The sequence below is a fragment of the Drosophila pseudoobscura genome, chromosome X (genome assembly GCF_009870125.1).
Source record: "Drosophila pseudoobscura strain MV-25-SWS-2005 chromosome X, UCI_Dpse_MV25, whole genome shotgun sequence".
NCBI classification, from domain to species: domain Eukaryota; kingdom Metazoa; phylum Arthropoda; class Insecta; order Diptera; family Drosophilidae; genus Drosophila; species Drosophila pseudoobscura.
This window is the reverse complement of record NC_046683.1, coordinates 10,771,622-10,792,309: the sequence shown is the minus strand read 5'-3', so window position 1 is coordinate 10,792,309 and position 20,688 is coordinate 10,771,622. Positions and strand designations below refer to the sequence as shown.

General features: G+C 46.1%; 1 protein-coding gene across 5 annotated transcripts in view; it reads left to right on the top strand.

The window, feature by feature from the left end:
• Dop2R (dopamine D2-like receptor) overlaps positions 1-19,914 on the top strand; it is a 55,323-nt gene extending 35,409 nt beyond the window's left edge. The window contains exons 5-12 of one of the 5 annotated variants that reach the window (XM_015186339.2): positions 12,670-12,779; positions 12,859-13,111; positions 13,586-13,884; positions 15,014-15,066; positions 15,118-15,304; positions 15,695-15,829; positions 16,076-16,176; positions 16,298-19,914. In XM_015186339.2, coding sequence (XP_015041825.2) covers positions 12,670-12,779; positions 12,859-13,111; positions 13,586-13,884; positions 15,014-15,066; positions 15,118-15,304; positions 15,695-15,829; positions 16,076-16,176; positions 16,298-16,509 — 1,350 coding nt within the window. In that variant the 3' untranslated portion in view covers positions 16,510-19,914. Of the gene's footprint in view, positions 1-12,669; positions 12,780-12,858; positions 13,112-13,585; positions 13,885-15,010; positions 15,305-15,694; positions 15,830-16,075; positions 16,177-16,297 lie in introns of all 5 variants that reach the window. The other 4 variants (XM_015186341.2, XM_015186340.2, XM_001354915.4 and 1 more) reach the window with 4 other exon arrangements.
• Positions 19,915-20,688: the final 774 nt, after the last annotated feature.

The following is a 20,688-nucleotide window of genomic DNA, read 5'->3' as shown; positions in this document are numbered from 1 at the left end:
GGCCAAGTCTGTTGGCATTTTCACATACACTTGGGCACACACAGAAATACACAGATACGGACACAGATACATATACAAATACAGATATAGATACAGACACAGGCACTGGCAAACACACAAATGAAAATTGATTTAGTTAAGAGGATTTGCGTCAACAACAGCACAATACGAGTAAGTGTGCAGTAACACGGTCGTGTCGTCGGTCCAGTCCCAGTCGTGGCTGCCAGATGGAGACCGCTTGGCGACGCTTGGAGACTGGGTGACTGGAAGACTCTAGAAAATGAGAAATGCTAGAGGTTGGTCGGCGAAGGGGGGGTTGGATGCGAATGGGTGGCTGCTCGAGATTGGTAACCGAAGGTGAGGAAGATTGGCAGGGCTCTCTCTTCCGCCCTTACTGCCCTACTGTGTGCGTTGGCATTTGTGCTGGATAGCACTTAACTCATAAAAATGTGCGCAGCTCCAGCCCCGAGCCCCACCTTTGGGAGGAAAGCAACAAGAGAGCCGGAAAGAGATGCCAACAATGGAGAATTATTGCTTATGACACAGACGAACACACAGGCAAGTCAGCAATGGGCAATGGGCAATGGGCGTGGCAGGCCACATACGAGTAAACGCGAATACATGTTACTCATACGCAACGTGGTACGTCATGTTGGTGGAGAGGAGACGCGAGGCGAGGCGAGGCGAGGTTTGGGATGTTGTTTGGTTACACGCGGCTCGCTTTAACTCGCGGCTAAAACAAATACACAAGCATTTCGGCCCTCGTTTCTCTTCCCATGCTTCCTTCCACCACTCTGCCACTCTCTTTGGCTATCCCTTCCCCTCTCTCTCTCTCTGGCTCTTTGGACGTATGTGAGTGTGTGCGTGTGTGTATGAGGGCAGTGCTTTTCTATTTTAAGTGGTTGTATATGTCAGTGGAAAGCTTTTGTTGACATTCAAGTGGTCATTGAAAGTGTAAAAGCGTGCACACACACTGTCCTGCCTGGCATGGGGGGCTGTAGGTGGCGACCAGTTGGGCCAGGACGCGACACACAGGAGCCAAGTCAAAGTAGCCTCGCCCAAAGTTCACCATCATCATGTTCACTGCTCTAATCTCATCAGGAGTGTGTCTGTGTTTGTGCTCCTGCAAAGGAGGGACTGAGTCCATGTCCGTGTCCGTGTCGATGTCCATGTCCCCTATCCGCTCTCCGCTGTAGATGTGTGAGTGTTGTGCATGGAAGTGTGTGTGACTGCCTTACACATGTTGGCCGTCATTAATTGCTTTTGTATGCATTCTGGCGCTGACTTCTGCAGCAGCAGTGGGGCTGGATTAGTGTGACCAGAGTGCTTGTGTGCGCCTGTGGGCCCAGGGGATTTCATTGATTATGCCGGAAAGCGGTCAGTGGCAAAGGCTGTCAACGTGGAGGAGTGGGAGTTTTGTTTGCAGGAAGCCCCATAGAAGTTATCGGCTGCTGGAGCGCATCGAATACTGAGCAATGGCCCCGGTTCACGGTGCGCAATCCAAAAATAGTTTTAATTCGCGATTTGCAGATGGAATTGTGGGTCTCGGCTATCATTGGAGTCGCCTCTAAGACTGGAATAATAATTGAGTCATTAAATATTTATTGAGTGATTTGCATACACGAAGTGATCCTTGAGCGAAAGAGAGAGATGGCAAACCGTGGGGCTTGCTAAGAGATGGATTTACTGGGGTTAAAGTCAGCAGGGGTGACCTGCTGCTATACTCTTCTCTCCTTCCCTTGCTCAATCACTCACCCTCTTGAGAGCATCGTAAAGAGCCATCAGAATTTGTCATAAATTCATGGAAAAAAATAAATAATCTGATTAATATATACACACACACACACACTCAAACACACACTTCCAAAATTCTGGTAAACACTCACAAGCACACTCACACAGTGATTCACATACCCACATCAAGCACTGCCCAAAGGAATGAAAATGCGAAACTGTCAATGGCCGCCCCAGCCTCCAGCCTCCAACCAACCCCCCCATCCCCCACAGCCACACCGTTTTTGGGATAGGAGAAAATTCGCAAAGGAAATGGGGCAGCGATAACGGTACTTAATCAGCATTTGAAGCAGCCACCGTCGCACAGTGGGTGAAAAAAATAAAAAAAAAACCAAAGAAAAACAGAATGAAACCGAAATGGAAATAATCATATTTTGTGGCCTAAAAATAGAGTTGCTCCGATGAAATGGTCTGCCAGTGACAGGCCAAGTGTCGACAACCTCTCTGAGTGCACCATACCCCGTCCTGGGCCCAATCCGCCTCTCCTTCTCCCTCTTACCATCCACTGATTTTAGCCAGAACAGAGCAGGAGAGAATTGTTTGTGGCATTTTTATTATGCATGATTTTTATGATTGTCTGGAATGGGATACGGATTTGGCTTTCGATTTGGTATTTGGATATATGCACCGCTACTCGTATTACCCGTATTTTCGTATTTTGGCCATGAGCAGCAGGTCATAAGAGAGATAGGAGGTCCAGAGAGCTGAGGTCAAGAAGGTGTCGGAAAACTTCTCTGAGCCAGTGCAGCTCATCCCCAAAACATTTTGAATGATTCTCAAATAGCCCATCCCATCCCATCTGGTCTTTCAGGTGGTGTTTGGGGGGGGGGAGGAGGAGGAGGAGGGGTGAAAGCATTTATCACTCCAGCTGCAACATTGAAAAATAAAACTACAAAACAAGTGGAAAGTTTCACAAGAGCAGTTTCACCTTCAGGTCGGAGTCGGGGCTTAGGCGGCTGCCAAACTACACAAAAACTGTTTCCATGTGGCAGGCAATAAAAAGAGTTTTCCACCAACTTGTTCAGCAGCCCCAGATCTGATGAGGATGAGACCAGCTCAGGCTGAGGATGGAGATGGGGATGGGGATGAGGATGAGGATGAGGATAGAGGGATGAACGATGTGGGATGTGGCATGGAGACCTGCTGATGATGCCAACTGCCCCAAGCTGAGCCGAGTGGTGGGGCGCAAAGTTTTTTAATTTTAATGGCCATTTAAAAGGTTGTGCAGGCAAATGTGCCTGGCCCTGGCTTAAGTGCTGCCAAACGAGTCTGGGAAGGCGGGCTGGCAGGACGGGGGCTCAAAGGAAAGGTGTGGAATCCTCTGACTATCCTCTATGGCCCTGACCAGGCTGAAACCGATCATTCCTGTCCTTGATAGAGCACCCTGTGCCTGTGCTACTCCATTCTGATGCACATTTCGTTGCACAACTCATTTTGACTTTGCTCAGCCCCATTCCATTGCATCGGAAAAGCTTTCAGCAGGAGAGGGCTCAAAAGATGGGATGATGTTACCAAAGTGCCTGCAAGTGGCTAAGCAAACAGGCTGCAGCCTGGCGAGAGAGAACAGGCAAGCAAATCGCAGGGAAGTGAAGGGAAGGGAAGAACCGTTCAAGACAGAGGGCAAGTTGGACTGGAAGTTGAACTGGACTCCGGTCCAGTCCACTGGCTACAGTGGCACTACTAGCCGCACTTGTACTCTCTACCACTCTCCTTCTGCTCCTGTACGTCCTCTTAGACGGCCACTCCTCGGTCTTGCTTTTGGGGCCAACAACTGCAGGCAGCAACAATTTGTTGACTAAGCCAAAAACGAGTAGAATGCGCCCAAAACCCAGGCAGCACTTTGTTCTCTCAACTTGAGTTGCTTGTGTGTGTGTGTTAGTGTGTGTGCATTAGTATGTGTATGTGGGTATGGGTATAAATCCTTGTCAGCCAGAGAACCGCACTGAACCGCACTGAACCGCAGGCCGCACATCAATTCAAATAAATAATCCAACAGCATGAAATTGGCCGACGGCAAAAAACTTTTCAGCTGCTTAGGCATGGGGCACGGTCTGTGGCACGGGGCCTGGAAAGTGCTGTCCCTCAGCTAAATGGCTGCTATCAAAAATATTGCCCTTTAACCCGCCGACTCCCATCCCAATCGCCAGCGCCATCTCCATCTCCATTTCCATCTGAATCTCCATCAGCCCCGGCGGTTTTCATCTCCGGCACGCATGCGAGTTAAAGCGCGTACTTCCGGCCGGATTCGAGTCTCACGGACCGCAGATTTTGGTTTTTGGTCGCATTTTCCAAATGCCTCTCCCTCTCTCTCTCCCTCTCTGCCCCTCTCTATACATCTCGCCCACATGCGTACGTATATGTTTGTTTGCATGTATTAAAGTGTGTGTGAGTTTGGTTTTGCATCTTAAATAATTAACAGAGGTCTTGATTTGGGAGGCCAACCCCAAAAAGCGACCCAAGATTCAATCAACGTACTAAGCGCTCTTCCTGGAAAATCTACACGTATTATATTTCCATTTCCATATAGAGCGGCTGGGCGGAGGACTGCCACAAAATATGTCGCCAAGCGAGAGAGAGGCTGGCGAAAAAGTAAATGTATTAGAAAATAAAATTTCCCTCGACGCTAATGACAACTAATTTGTTGAAGCCCGAACAGCCCGAGGAAAAGCGAAGAAAATCTGAAAAGCACAACATATACAGCTATATATGTATATCTTATATATGCATGTGTTTGTGTGTGTTGGTGTGTGTATAAATAAGCAAGATGGTGGCCTTGGGGGGCAGAGTCCGAGACTATTAAAAATGGCGCACAAAAACGCTAAAATTGTTACGACAACGATGAAGACGACAACAGGGACATGCACACAGACACACACACACATACAGAGAACGAGAGAAAAAGAGACAGCATACGGAAGAAGAGAAGAGAAAGTTGGGGTGCACATACAGCGTCAGACAATAAACTTAATAAATAAGTCAATTAATTTCCCTCTGCGCTTCTGATATGCCAGCAGAAGGAGCCAAAGGAGCAGCATGACTGGGGACTATGGAATGGGGCCAGAGCCAGAGCACCAGCCAGGACGAGGACTAGAACCAGAACCACGACCAGGACCAGGACCAGGAGCAACAGCATCAAGTGCCAGTCACTTGGCCTAAAAGCCCTTCCATACCCTCCTGGGTGTGTGTGTGTGGGTGTGTGTTTGTGTGAGCCAGTTCAATTAACTTTGTCTGTCCTAAGAAAATGTATGCGAAACTCGTTTAATAGTCGCTGCCTGTTGGCTTTGACTGAGAGGCCATTGGTGCTGCTGGTGCTGCCGCTACGGCAATGGCTGCCACTGCCACTGCCACTGCCACTGCTGCAGCCAAGGTAACGGTAACTTTATTACTGACACTGCAAAATGGTCGACAAGCTGAATGGCTGCACTGAGCGAAATTGCCAGCAAAAAAGCAACAAAGCTTTGCAACAATATTTTGGCGAGAATTTCAATTGCAGCTGCAGCAAAGTGTCGAGAGCAACCTCCGTTGCCTCCCCCTCTGCGCCTTCTGTGCGTTCTCTTGGCCCTGCTCTGACGCAATTTATTGTACAACTAACTCTGCCCCCCGTTCTGTTCCTTACACTTTATGTTCCCGAAATATGTATTAACAAGAACGAAAGGTTAGCTTTTGGGGCACTGAAACTACGGCATACTCTTTCAGGACGAACATTTACAGCAGTTTTATTCGCATGGAACGATGCCAGATCTTCTGCTATGAGGGATTGGCTCTAAGGCCGGACTATATTTTGGAAAATGTACAAGAGTCTTCGGATAATGTCCTTCAAAACCATTCAAGTAGAGTATTAAATGCAGCCTTTGGAAGTTGTGAATTCCTGCAGCAAATTATAATAACCTTTTTGGGGGTAAAGCATTGAAAAGAATAAAGAAACTGTGGCGGATGGAGCCAGCCCGGACCCTGGAAAGACGGGGCACCCAAGATGGCGACTGCAGCATTTGGCAACATAAACAAATTATTTGATGACTTTTACGCGCTTCGCCTCGCACATCGCACATCGCCATCGTCATCATCATCGCTTTGCGCCCCCATTCCGTCGAGTCCTGGCTGCTGGGATACTGAGTCCTGGCTCCACTCGTCCTGCGGTTGGTGTCGCCTTCTTTTCGGCGGATTTTCAGTACGGTTGGGTCGGTTGCATGGCCGGCCACTAAGTAAACTTTTATGACAGCCATAAAATAGGCAAAAAGGGGCGCGCCCACATGCCCACATGCCATCACAGACCCATACTCATGCAGGGGCCTTCGAGTAAGAGTGTATGTATGTATAATATGCGAATCGCATAAAACCAAAGAATAAGAATACGATGCAGCCGGATCAGCTTCTATATAATCAGCAGGGTGATACGGGTACTCTCATATCATGTCAGCGGATGGAAGGAAGGGAGGAGAGGGCATTTTTATGCAGCTGCCGCTGCCGCTGCTGTGACATTTTTATGCTAAGCAGTCGCCAAATTATGAAAATTCATAAAAAGCCAAATGTTATGGCATACTTTCAGACAGAGATAGATGCACTCGCACGCACAGCACAGCATAGAGGTGGCCAGAGGGAGAATGTGCTAGCTTTTGGCAATTTGAGCTTGAGGTTTTTGGCCAGACGAGACCTGGCCTCCTCCCCAGCTGTGCTCCCTGTCCCTGCTTGCCAACTAAACTCGTTTGCGCTGACTCGTTTATCATCTCGTTTCGGGGCGACATCAACCAGAAAGAACAGCATCAACAGCAGCAGAAACTAAAAGAAGAAACTAGGGGAAGAACCCCCCCGAAAATATGAGAAAGCGAAAGTCGATTAACAGTCGAAAAGGATGGTAGGGAGGAGGCAGGGATAGAACAAGAGTGAAACGAGTAGTTAGAGCTGAAACAAAGACTAAACTGGAGAACATATGTATGTATGTATATCTGTACTGGTATTCACTTAGACCCACTTTGAGCTCAGATCGATCTTGAAGGCTAATCCATGAATGCACTAAACGAAACGGGGCATACGCGAATGTATATGTTCCCTTGAACCGTAAACGTTTTATTTCTAGTTTCGAAACCACATTTAGGCCCTTTACACCTTTTCCTTTGGCTCAGTGTAGAATTGGACAGTATACAAATTTGATGTACTTCTATGCTTTGCCCTTCTATGCTCCACCTCCGGGCACGTGCCACGTGGCAAGTGGCAAGTCCATGAATCAAAGTGAAAGGTTGAATATTTTCGGGGAGGCCTCGACCTGACACACATCATGATTGTTCTAATGAGATGATAATGATGCTGTCCAGCTCGAAAGGATATGCACAGAAAAATATGAGAGAGAGGTAGAAGTAGAGCCTTCAATCTAGAGCTAGAAGTAGAGGTAGATGTAGATGTAGAGCCAACCCAAATCAGAGAAACTTTCCCTCTCAACTTGCCACTTAACTTGGCCTGGGATCGGGGCTTTTCGGACTGAGCGGATTGGGTGGGGCATAGGGGTCATTGATAACTATTTTCTGCACCGCATAATGTGCACAATTTGTTACGCATGCTCGACTGGCCACGCCCCCCACCAAGCACGACCGCCAGAGCACCCTAAACCACCGCCCACATCCCCACTCAACCTAAGCCGCCGTTTCCCCTGCGGTTGCCCACTGAAGTATCAAAAATCTGTTTGAAGTTGAATTCGCCAGGGCAAACACACACACTCGCAGATACACACACACACACACACACACAAAATGGGGAATGGCTGGGAAGGAGAGTGGCAGAAGTTCCAGAACCGAACCAAACCAAACCGAACTGAGCCCATCTACCCTTCCTCTCAGACAACAGGAGAAAAGGGTTGTCAGGGGCTTCTGCTGGCGTTTTATTTGGAAAATTTCCTGTGTCTACTTTCGGTTTTATAATTAATTTTAAAAAGCTTTTAATGGCTGGCACGCGTTGGCCTAGGCCAACGTCAAAACAGTTCTAACCTATACCCTACAGCGCCTACCCTAGTCGCTGGACCCCAAAACTGAACCGAACCGAACCGCACCGAAAAACCCTCCAGATGAAAGTCCGCTCAGCATGAGAGGTTGGTACGAGTGGGTGGGGTGAAGGGCAACGGGGACAGCTCAAGTGCTCCTAATTGACTTGCCAATGTGGAGAGGATTGGCCAGCGGATTGCCAGGCAGCGGATAATCAAGGGGCTTGGCCCAAGAAACTGCTGCCACCAACGCAAGCGATGCTTTCTGTCTATTGTTGCACGTGCAACACAACAAAATGAACATGCAATTTTACATGATAACTAGAAACTGTGTTCTATATTTTATTTTATTTTAAATAATTTTACGCATTAGGATCAGTGCAAAATGGCATAATAGCTTAATTTAAATGTTTTCCAACGTTTCCAAGGAGACAAACAGCTAGTCGGTTCTCCACAAAAGTATTACTTTCTCTCTAAATACAAAATCTAATTCTAACAATTTTCAGAAATTGTGATAATACGAGATAACGAATGAATTCCGGAGAGGTAAAACATTTTCCAAATAGAATGAGTTTCGTAAGCTTTGAATTTATTTTTAGTGAACATTCCAAGTAAATTTTTATATTTTTTTTTTTGCAAATTTTTGATGCTGCTTCTGTTGATGTTTCTGTTGTTGCTTCTGTTGCTTCGATGAACATTTTTCGGGCCACTTTCAAGTCACTAACAATTTGAGTGACGCTCGGGGCTGTCAAACTTTTAATAGCCAAAACGGGGGAGGCAAACAGGAACAGCAACAACAATAACAATACCAACAACAAAAACAACAACAACAACAACAGAAAGTAGAAAAAGCTGGAGTGATGGGAGGGGGGAGGGGGTTTGTGGGGAAATTCAAAACGTGCGACACGTGCGCTGGGCTCCCGCTTGCTCCCTAGGCGCTATCCGTTCCTCCGCTCGGTCTGGGCTCTGGGGTGTTCTGGTAAAATGCATAAAATTGAAAACACACGCACATGGGGATCGGGAATGGCAGGAAGCAGCTTGGGGGACTGGTAGGATGGGAGGATGGGAGAATGGGTGGCAAGGTCAAGGCTCTAGCAACTGCTACAAAGTAATTCGTTTCCGCTTCCGCTTCATTACTTCCACCGCCTCGCACTCGGAAAGCACTCAGAGGACCCCAACCCCACTCGCACTACCACTCCCACTCCTACTCCCATCCCGCCCAAAATAAGAGTAAAGCAAAGTCAAGTAACAGGCAGAATAAAATTCAGTCGAGTAAAACAAAATAAAATGAAATAAAATAAATCGACGCTGGTAAATAAAATGCGCAATTGACAGGCGTAAAAGGAAATGGCAACAGCCGCAGCCGCAGCCTCTCACACACAGATACAGATAGAGATATAGACACAGTAACCGACACAGACAGAGATGCAGACACAGACAGAGATACAAAAACAGTAACAGACGCAAATACAGATACAGATACAGGCATCCCCTTCCACTGGCTCGCTCTCATCGGTTCGTCGCCTTGCCGCCTCACCTGCCATTGCCAAATGTTTATAAGCAAATACAAACAAGCAAATATGCACAGCGAATGAGAGAGAGAGACAGAAAGAGGAGGAACTAGGGACAAGGGAAAGCGAAAGATAAATATAGGTACTGAGCGGGGGGAGGGGTCTATCGTAATGGCGGCTAATTAACGCATCCTTCGACTTTAGCTTGCTGAGCGATTTCCAAAAAAACCACCCAGAACAATAAAAACTATTTTGAGATCTCAAGAACTTAAGTCTCCTCGTGGGACTGGTCCGCCGACTGCTGTGGTACAGTTTATTGCAGTCTTACGATTGTAATCCAGTAAATATTGATACACTCATACGAGTATACGAGTATGGAAAACTGGTCATTTCCTTCCTCTACGACCATCTTTTGTAGCATTCCAAAATGCATAAAGCACCAGGATTGATGGATGGGATGGGTACTTTAAGGTCTTGTCTTTCCCTTGAGATCTATTGATCCATTGCCTTCCCCGCACTGTTCTCGTACCCTCCCCATGCATCTTTGTCGCTCCACTTGCCAGCGGCCACAATAAACAATGCTGGTTTCGATGGAAGAATTTAATTAAAAGCAGTTCCACTTACTGCTGACACACTTACTGCCACAGCCACAGTCACTGCCATTGCGACAGCGACAGCGACAGCTTGGAGGCGGACCCAAAGGGAACCAAGGAAAATGGAAAATGTGGGGAAATTGTGAGATTTATTTGTGCAAGAAAACAAACAGTGTTGGATTACAGCGAACTGTAACTGAGCTTCAGTGAACCAGCGCGGAAACTGAAGAACCAATTATTTGGTGTTCACTGTGCACAGTGGAGCAACTGAAACTGAAGCCAAATCAGTGCTGGAAAAACAATTAGCACAGAATCTTCTACACTTTCTTCCTTCACTTTGCTGAGAAGATTTTCTTAAGTGAATGCTTATGGAGTCCTGCTTTGCTTGCCATTAACAAATGTTAGCCGACTTTTCCAATCGGCTTTTGGTCACCACTCAGTGAAATCAGATCATTGAAACGATTCTCAATGGATTTTGGGTCTGCCCCTCAGCCAGTTTTCATGCCACATCTTCCACAGAGCAGTATTTGTGTGTTTGTGTGTGCCACTGATTTGTACAAATAGTTACTTCCCCTCACTACTCACCCCTTAACCCTGAACACCCACTCGAAAGCCCGAAAAGTATATGCCAGTAGCACTACGAGTATGTAGCCTTACCTCTGCACAAAACTCTTATGTACTCGCTTCGATGTGGGATATACTCGTATCCTTTTCCTGGACTCCATCTGCGTGCAAACTATAAAAACCAGAAGCTCAATTATCAAAAAGGCTACGTGTGTTTGCCTTTGCCTTTGTCTGTGTCTGTGGCTGTGTTTGTATGCGGTCTCCGTCTCCCCTCGCTATTTTCGTGTGTGGGTGTGTGTGTGTCTCGGTCTCTTCCTTATTGTCGCCTCCGACTTCCCAGTTGGTATCAATGAGTGGCAGGGCTACGTATAGGGATGCCATCTGAAAGCTTTGTCCCTTTGGGTTTTTGTGTGTGCGCTCGCCTTTGACTGTGCAAATAGATAAATTTATTTATTTTATGCCCTGCTGCCGCTGCTGATGCTGCTCCTGCTGCTGCAAAAACCGCACACAAACAATAGCGATAGCATAGAAATTTACTTTCAATTTTTCCTCTAAAATAAACCAAAAACCCACAAAAAGTAAAGCGAACGAGAGCGAGACCGAGAACGAGAGAGAGGGAGGCCAGACGGCAGCCGGCTGACTTTAAGAGCCTTTATGCTCACAATATACATAAATTGAACATTTTCGAGCTGCCACAGCTATAGCTACAGAAACAGCCATAGCCACACGAATAAAGCGAACAGAATGGAGAAAGCGGGGCAGACACTTTCGGTGAATTGGAAATCGCTTACACAATACTCAGAACCAAATGGGGGTAGGGGTATGTATAAATTTTGGCAAAATATTAAAAAATTCAATGAAGCCTGGAGAAAGTGAATGGAACCCATTCAGAGCCAAGTTTTCATGATTAAGCCATAAATAATTCGACAAATGTTACATTTGTTTTCTAAGAAGGATTTCTCTCTATATCTTTACGAGTATATTTATATATGTATATACTTAGGTATGTATATTTCTTCTCGGTTCACATTTAGTCGAACCTTAATCGATTGCGGAAACTTTTGGCGCCATCCGAAAAAGGACAGCGACAAAAGGAATGAAAAGAAAAGAAAACCAAAATAAAGAAAAGTATAGAAAAGAAAACACATAGAATAGACGACATGAACAGACTCTGTCGTTCTTTCTTTTTATGTGTATATACACTTATGCTCAATACCCAAAAATACATTATAAATTATAGTTCAGCTGCAGGCAGCCGTAGAAGCCATTGCCATCTCCGCCGCGTACGCGTACGCCTCGTATACGCAATGTGCCTGACAATGGAAACAGGAAGGCAAAGAAATGTTGTAAAAAAATGCCATACCATTCACGTGTATCTGAGTGTGTGTGTGTGTGTGTGTGTCAGTCTAAGTGTGTGCTTGTGTGTGGCATGTGCATGTGTGCGTGTGTATGAGCATTCGTGCGTGTGTCTTTATATCGAAAAGTTTTTGCCACTTTCTTTAGCCAGAGCTCAACTTTTGTTATGCTCGCTTAGACCCGGCTACGGGTCTCAGCCATCGTCTGAGGCTGAGACTGTGACTCCGACTGGGTCTGGGACTGGGACTGGGTCTGTGCTAGGCTATTTCTGTACAGTATTTCTATGCTGCTTTCACTTGACTCTCACTTTCATGGCTCGGCTTCCACAAATACTTTGCACTTGCTGTCTGTGTGAGGGATAGGCGGAGAAGGGTGGAGAGTGGAGAAATGAGGCCGTAAGGTAAAGGTTCAGTTTGAGTTTCAGCTGGAGATTGAGTTTGTTTGCCTACTTTAAACACAAAACCGATCGGAGAAGAAAAATGAATGTATGTGCGTGTGTGTGTGTGTTTGTTTGGAGAGGAATGTCGATGTCAGTTTCAGCAGAGGCTTCAGCGGCTACTCTCCTGCCCCTCCTGCCCCTTCAAGGCAGCACACCCCACTCTCCACTCTTTATGGGCTTTGTGTGCTACAAATTGTTTGGCTTTGGAAATTCCCAGCGTTATTGTTAAGGTTTTTATGGAGTCTGTCTCTGTCCTGCTCGTGTCTCGTGGCCGAGATGCCCATCGAGAGATAGACTCGAAAACTAATTTCTGGCCAAATGGGAACAGAAAAATATTGTTATAGAACCCTGTACGAATATCCCTGCTCCATTCGCCTCCTCATAGCCTCATAGGCTGAACAGATTAAGAAAACAATATACGAGTATGTCCCCGTTTCTTTGCAGGTAAATGGGGCCTGGGCATTGCCTGATGTTGTTTGTGATTTCTATATAGCCATGGATGTGATATGCTCTACTTCATCGATATTCAACTTAGTTGCCATCTCCATAGACAGGTAAGAATGGCCTCCCCTCAGCTAATCTCCCCAGTTTATTAGTGCCACCCAGTAATCTTTGTATCTTTGCATTCGACAGATATATCGCTGTGACGCAGCCAATAAAGTACGCCAAGCACAAAAACAGTCGCCGCGTTTGCCTTACGATACTGCTGGTGTGGGCCATATCGGCTGCAATCGGCTCGCCGATAGTTCTCGGCCTAAACAACACGCCCAATCGCGAACCGGATGTGTGCGCCTTCTACAACGCCGACTTTATACTCTACTCGTCGCTGAGCAGCTTCTACATACCCTGCATCATCATGGTATTCCTCTACTGGAACATATTTAAGGTGAGTAGTGTCCAGTCTCGAGTCTTCAGGAAACCATGACGAATGAGGCTTTTCCATGCAAAAGTGAAGTGCTCGCATCAATGGTGCTTCGGTATATTATCATTGTCCTGGCATAAAAGCCATTCCTTCATACCCCCAGAGTACTCTTTGTCTTGGCATATAGTAGGTAATCAAAATCGGATTTGCTGGTCGGAATACTCATGAATGGCTGCCCTGATTTCCCCGGCTTTAATTCCCTGCTGACTCGTGCACAATTCACAGTTTACAATCCACCAGTTTACAAAGAACCAAACCCAATCGGGTCGAATCGCATCGAATGGAATGGCAGAGTCAGATTTTAGTTTACACACATTAGCTGCAGCCTTCTCCTGGAGACTGCAAGCGCATCAGTCCTGGATTAGGTCTCCCTGTCTCCCTCTCACCCCCTTACCCACCCACTGACCCACTCTCTCTGCGTCTACCTCTATTTTACAGGCCCTGCGTAGTCGTGCCAGAAAGCAGAGGGCTGCCCGTAAGCCGCATCTCTCGGAGCTGACGGGCGGCAGCGTCATCGAGAACATCGCCCAGACTAGACGACTGGCGGAGACGGCCCTCGACAGCAGTCGCCATGCCAGCCGGATCATGCCGGACGAGCCGGCCACCAACACGGCCAGTGGTTCCAACGAGGAGGAGGACGAGAACGCCATTTCACCGGACATCGACGACTGTCATGTCATTGTGAACGACAAGTCCACCGAGTTCATGCTGGCGACCGTCGTCGAGGAGACCGGCAAGTGAGTATCCACAAAGGGAGTCCCAGCCAGATACAGATACAAAAACACACAGCTCCCGCTATTCGCTATTCGCTATGCGCCGGGCGCTATTCGCGGTGTAAAGCAAAATGAATGCGTGCGGCTTTGTTGCACAGTGTAATTTGAGGGTTAGGATGGGGCATCGGTACGGCCCCCTGATACAATCTGCAACCTGGCAGCTTTTTCACGTGCCACAAGCACGTAATAGATAACGCAACACAGCTCCAGCCAGTGCTCCTTTGGACAACTCCTGTGAGAGCTGCTGCCTGAGAGTCGTATGCATCGTCTGCATTTGCACTAAGTGCATTGGCAACAGAAAAATGTCAATCTAATTGCAAAACGGGTCTCTCGGTAGGGCCCTCTTCTCAATTGTTTTGCCATAAGAGTAGCACTCAGCACTCTCAGCCAGCCGCAACAAGTCCACAATCCACAATCGATCGCTCAATCACTTTCCAAAACCGAAACTGAATCTGAATCGCAGTCTGAGTTCGCATCTGAGTCCAGTCCGTGTCTGAGCCAGAGCCTGAGCGTGAACCCGAACCCGAACCCGAACCTGGCGTTAAGCACAGTCAATTAGCATCCTGATGGCCTGCTTAATCCAATAAGGACATGAAATGAAACCATTAATGACCGGCCCGGATGCACAAAGAGGAATGGGATGGAATGGGATGGTTGGGTATTGGACAGACCACGCTTCGACAGACCACCTTATTGGCAACTTTTACCAATCGAGGGGAAAAAAAGAAGGCGAAACCAAAGAAGATGTGAAAAATAAATCTGAATAATTCAATTAATGCGTCACTTAATTAAAACTCAATTTATGCCTTGCCTTTAATTGACGTTGCGCCCCCAATTTCATCTTCTCGTCCTCTCATCGACATCGCCATCGCCATTACCATCGTCATCGTCGTCATCGTCATCGTCGTCGTCGTCGTCGTCGTCGCTGCCATCGCTCTCTTCTGTCTGCCGGTTCGCCTGTCTGTGGCATCGATTGATTGATTGTCCTGGCCGGATTGCATTGCATTTGATTGCCCCAACGCCAATCATCATCTCGAACGACGATTGGAAATTAAATGGAATCCCCGTCGCTTTGGCGTCCGTGTGGCAGCAGCGTTGTGGCTCAGATCACCACACAGCCGCAGCTGGTGGTTGCCGATCCGAATGGTAATCATGATTCTGGTTATGCAGCCTCAAACGTTGATGATGTCCTTGCAGGCGTGGGCGTGGCCACGGGCCCGGCCGGCACCGCCGCAGCGGTGAGCAGCGCCACGCCCCCAGACAGCCCCCTGCCCAGCGGAGCCACCCTGCAGCGGTCGAGTGTCAGCAGCCGGCGCAACACCGCCGAGGACTCGCCGAAGCGCGGCGAGCCACCACTCAGGTCAGTGGCAGTCGATCACTCCAGGTATTTGCCATTGAACACACAGTTATTCTAGACCCTCTAGATAGATCCCCCGCCCCCCCCTTAGCGTATGTACAGTATATTTCGATCGTACCACCAGGAAAGATATTTTGCATAGCTTTCTCATCATGTATATATCATCTGTTGACCACATGACAACCTATGACTCCCTCCTTTTATCTCTTTTCTTTTGATCTCACTCCATCATACTCGTACACCTTTGAGTCTGTAAAGATATGCTCGTCAAATCAGTAAAAACCGTATAACTCTGCGAAACACCCTCTGTAGCCAGACCCTGTAGGGGACTTATGGTTCCACGTCCACTTTCCTCATGTTTGTACCCGAAACATTGCCTGATGTGCGGTTCCGTTCCGTTTGTGCTCCGTTTTGCAGCGTCGCCATGAAGCCATTGTCCTTTGTCCGCTATGGAGTGCAGGAGGCCATGACTTTGGCACGCAACGACTCAACGCTATCGACCACATCGAAAACGTCCTCGCGCAAGGATAAGAAAAACTCGCAGGCGTCAAGGTGAGTAACGCCGTCCGTCCTCCCTAATTACAGTTATTAGTTCAGCTTTGAGTGTTGGTAATGTAACCCCGACCGTCCCACCAACCGACCGCCCTCTCTCTCTCTCTCGCTCTGCTACACACTTTCACTGGTCTCTACTCGTTCTCTATTTTCACGTTTTTCTCCCTCTCGGAAAATGCAATTTACCATGGCTTATTATCCTTGCCACTTGCCGCTTGCCGCTTGCGTGCCGTCCTATTGGCGTAGATTCACGATATACAAGGTGCACAAGGCCTCGAAAAAGAAACGCGAAAAATCGTCGGCCAAAAAGGAACGCAAGGCCACAAAAACATTGGCCATCGTTTTGGGTAAGTTAAGCGGAAGCCAAAAAAAGGGCAAACTAGCGGGGAGACTGCAAATCATTTTCAGTCTGACTGTATCTGTATCTCCTTCTATCCATCTCTGGTATAATCCCTGTCTGGCCGAAAGGTGTCTTCCTCTTCTGCTGGCTGCCATTCTTCACCTGCAACATCATGGACGCCATGTGCGCCAAATTCAATAAAGACTGCCGACCGGGTCTGACGGCCTACATGATGACCACCTGGCTGGGCTACATCAACAGCTTTGTCAATCCCGTGATCTACACGATATTCAATCCAGAGTTTCGCAAGGCCTTCAAGAAGATCATGCATATGGGGTGATTGAAAACGACGAGCATGACAGCAGCAGCAGCGGCAGCACCAGCAATCACAACAATAGCAATAGCAAGCAAGCCGAAACTGGACTAAGAGCAAAACTGTACTTAATCGAAGGTGTAAGTAAGTAGTAGTGGGGTAAGGACGTAAGGATAGATGGATAGATGGATGAATGAATGGGTAAATGGAAATACGTATGTATGTTTGGAGCACAGTGCCAAATGAAAGCAATGGATGGAGAGATGGATCGATCGATACTCGCCACTCAATTAGGCATATAAGTCTCGAGGCAAGGAGATCCCCGTTCTTTTTGTTCGTAGGTACAATAGCCCTAAGCATGTGTACTCAAAGGTTCAGCTATCTATGTAAATAGATCTGTATATACATCTACCATTTAGCTCTAATTATGCATAAGTACTATACACATATAATCTATATACCAATATCGCGTTGAGAGCATTACGAGCTGTAGGCTAGGTACAATTTTAAACAATTACGTTTAGCTAATCCTAATCTCGAACGATATAATCAAACGCCCCTCCCAAAACTGAATACTGAAAATAACTCTACCGTAGCCATAAGTTCCACAAGTTGTCGGATCAGATTGGAACCAATTCGCTTTAAATTGAGGATAATGTTTTGTATGCTAATTCCTGACCTATCACATATCACGAGCAGACAACTACTCGTATTCCCCTCACCGAATGACTCCCCCGCTCCCCCTTCCAGCCCCACCCCAATGAGTAGATAAGTGTAGAGATGAAATTCCATATCTTTAAAGGCAACGGCAACTCGAAGCAGAAGATTTCGAAGATGCTCGAAGTTAGCGTTTCGATACTTGGTATCGATACTTAGTGTAAGGCAGCAGTATTAGGCAGGATATAGATAAGTGACAAGCAGGGCCTTGAGGTCAGCGGCCCCACGCACACACAGCACACACACTCACACACACGAATGAATCAAGTTAAGGACGATAACTGATATTAATAAGTTATCGATAAGCTGGCGCCAGGGCGAAAAAGTAAGGGATGGATGGGTGGTCAAGAATGGTCACGGTAACTCAAATAAACTATTTTCTATTAGTCTATCGGTAAATTTGATCGATCATTGATCATATATGTGATCGATAAATGCATCGATAGCTTTCAAAATTGATTATAATCAATCAAGAACTGTCTTCCAAAACCGCCTTGCCCACCCAAGGATCGCATTCAAGCAGTAACAGTCGACCCGATTAGATATATCGAATGGCAGATACCCGATACCAAATCCGATAACTTGTCCGCTGAACACACATGCACACACACAAAAAGACTTAACAACAACAAACTAAATGAGCCCCAAAAATCAAACAAAATCGCAGGAACGCTGACCCTCGATGCCACACCTGCTTACAGAGCACAATTCGGATTATTGTTCAGTTTCAGTTGAAAGCTCGTAGGCCAAGGCCCTAGGGAAATTACATCGTTTTAAGAGGAATTTCGATAGTGAAAGATGTAAGCGCATTTAAAACCTTAAGGTCTTAGGTATTTAGGTTAGTCCCATAGAGTACTCGTAAATTAAACAGGGGCGTACCTAGTACGCCAAAACCAAAGCCCAAAAATACTCATTTTCAGATCCCAGAGAACGCAAGTTCGGGAAAAGAATATATGCGGTGACTATAGCTGATACTCCCACAGAGATATGTAGGTATAAGGTTTAAGGTATAGGAAGAGTGCATAGCAAGTCGGACAAGTGCGAAGAATCAGGGTATGTAGAGCACATTACTAGAAGTAATCTGCAGCCGCTCAGAGAGGCAGAGGTAAAGTTGGGCAAGGGCGCAATAGTTGCCCAGACCCAACTAAAGTACTACGATAAGATACATAATCGTATGTGTAATATAAAAAACTGAGTTTTGAAACACGGACCGAAACCCTCGACCCACCAACGATGATAGGCCTGTCGGATATCGGAGCATGACCAAACGATGCCCCCTCGAATGTGCCCTGGACCAGCGAAGTGCTGACTGAAAAGAGAGTGGAGTTGGATGGGACTATATGTATATGTATTTGTATATATAGAAGGATGGAAAGCGGGTTAGCCTTCGTTTCGAGACTGCTCCAAACTGCTTGGAGCCTTGCCCCTTGCTCTCAATCAGAATCAGGATCAGTGAGCGAGCATATTCGAATCGGCATCGTCCTGCCACAGCAGAATCCCAATCCTTATCCGAAACGCTATCGTAGTTGGTCGGGCCGAGACACATTTGGATTTGGGTCCCTGATTTCAATGGCCGTCCTCTTAACTGTTTCTATGTGACAAATAATTGATAGATACTCGTAAATGCATATGCAATACTTTATACAAAATTCCATATATGATATGAATGAATATTGTGTAGCACCTAAGACCTAAGCTCGGATTATGTGTACCTCGGATTAAGCATTAAGCGTTAAGCGATAGCTCACTACCAAATACGAGTAATGTAATCCCCGTAGGAAATTCAGCTCAACGGTTTTTATACTTTCCTAAAATCTTCAAAATGTATCCCTCTGATTATCTGTGTGTATTCGTGTGTGTGTGTGCTCTAGTGTTTGATTGAGTGAGTGGAGGTGGTTTTTTTTCTCATAAGCTAAGACATAGTTCATAAGGATAGTAGGCTAAGATACAATATGATGGAAACTGTTCAACATTCAGATCAATGCAAAATGCTCCTAAGTTAAGTTCTTCCAAAGAAAACGCTTATTAATTATAGCTAATTGGTAAATGTGCAAATTGAATTAACTATACATATATACATACATACGTACACGACACAGACACATACACAAACACCCAGATACTCACACACCTGTTGTTGGTTTATCGAAATTTTAGCCTGAGTTTCAGAGTCGATGAATTGTTATCTATTATCTGTTATCTGTTGAATTCGTTAATTTGTGAATTGATACGATACCCATTTAAGGATAGTAAGTACTCCTAAGGCCCCTCCGCATAATCACCCCCATAAATGTATGAAAACTATATATAGATATGTATGTATGTATACCCGTATAGTGAGGTCTCTCTGCCCAGTAAGCATACAGTACATATGTCTTTGTGTGCGTACAATATGTGTAAAACTAGACAAGAACAAGAAAAGACAGGATCTAAAACTGAGAACTATTTTAAAGCAATGGTCAAATTTGATTGTTTTTTTTTCTAGAACAATTACGATGATTATGCATTAAATGAAAAGTAGGCTAAGCTCCAAAGAAAGGCGAACTACTGATGCGGGAATAATTACCATAGCTAATAATAATAGCAATAAAACCTAACATCAATAAATGTAATAATAATGGGAATGGCCGCTAACAGCAATTGAGCGGAGCGGTATGAGAATACATTAAATAAATAAAGAGAAATCAATAAAAACTGAAAATATTTCAAAGCAAAAACATCCAAAAAGTTTTCAATTCAAAGGAGGGCGGAGTGGGGCAATGAAAGAAAATAAAGAACGAAAAATTGTGGTTCGGGTGGTGTTTTTGGTAAGTACGAAGGACCCTGCGTACATTCACATTCACCCATATTGGCGCACATATATCAACATTTTATTGCATTTATATGAGCTGATAATAAAATTCCAATAAGCATGAAAAGAAATAAAAATACTTACACAAGACAAACAAGAGGAACAATGGAGCTGAGAGTCTGTGAATCTGGGAGTCCTGGAGTCTGGGCCTGGCGCTGGTCCTCGTCCTGGTCCTGGGTGAATGGTGGCTGGAAATCAATTCGATGTAGAGGATGCCGCCACCCTGGAAACCAAAGCCGAAACTAAAAGCGTCTAAATAGATAAATGTACGGCCAAAAGGAGCAATTGATAGGGGTAGGGTACGAGTATGAGTAGGAGTACGAGTAGTAGCAGGGCCAAGACGCCATCAACTGGCACTGCCATTGCCTTCCCCCACATCGTCATCGTCTAATGGGCACTCAGTCAAACAGAGTCTGAGTCGGGGACCAAATCGGAGATGGAGACGGAAACTAAGGCGGAAACTAAGAAGGAGGTACGAACTTAAGTGTGTCTCTCCGACTGTCTGTATATGAAGTGGTCTCATGCACTGTGCCAAAATCTTAAAGGATAATTGATACGAGTACAGTCCAAGCAGGCCACCAAGATGATTGCATCCCATAGTACTAGATAGAAATGCCACATTTTACACGTATAATCTT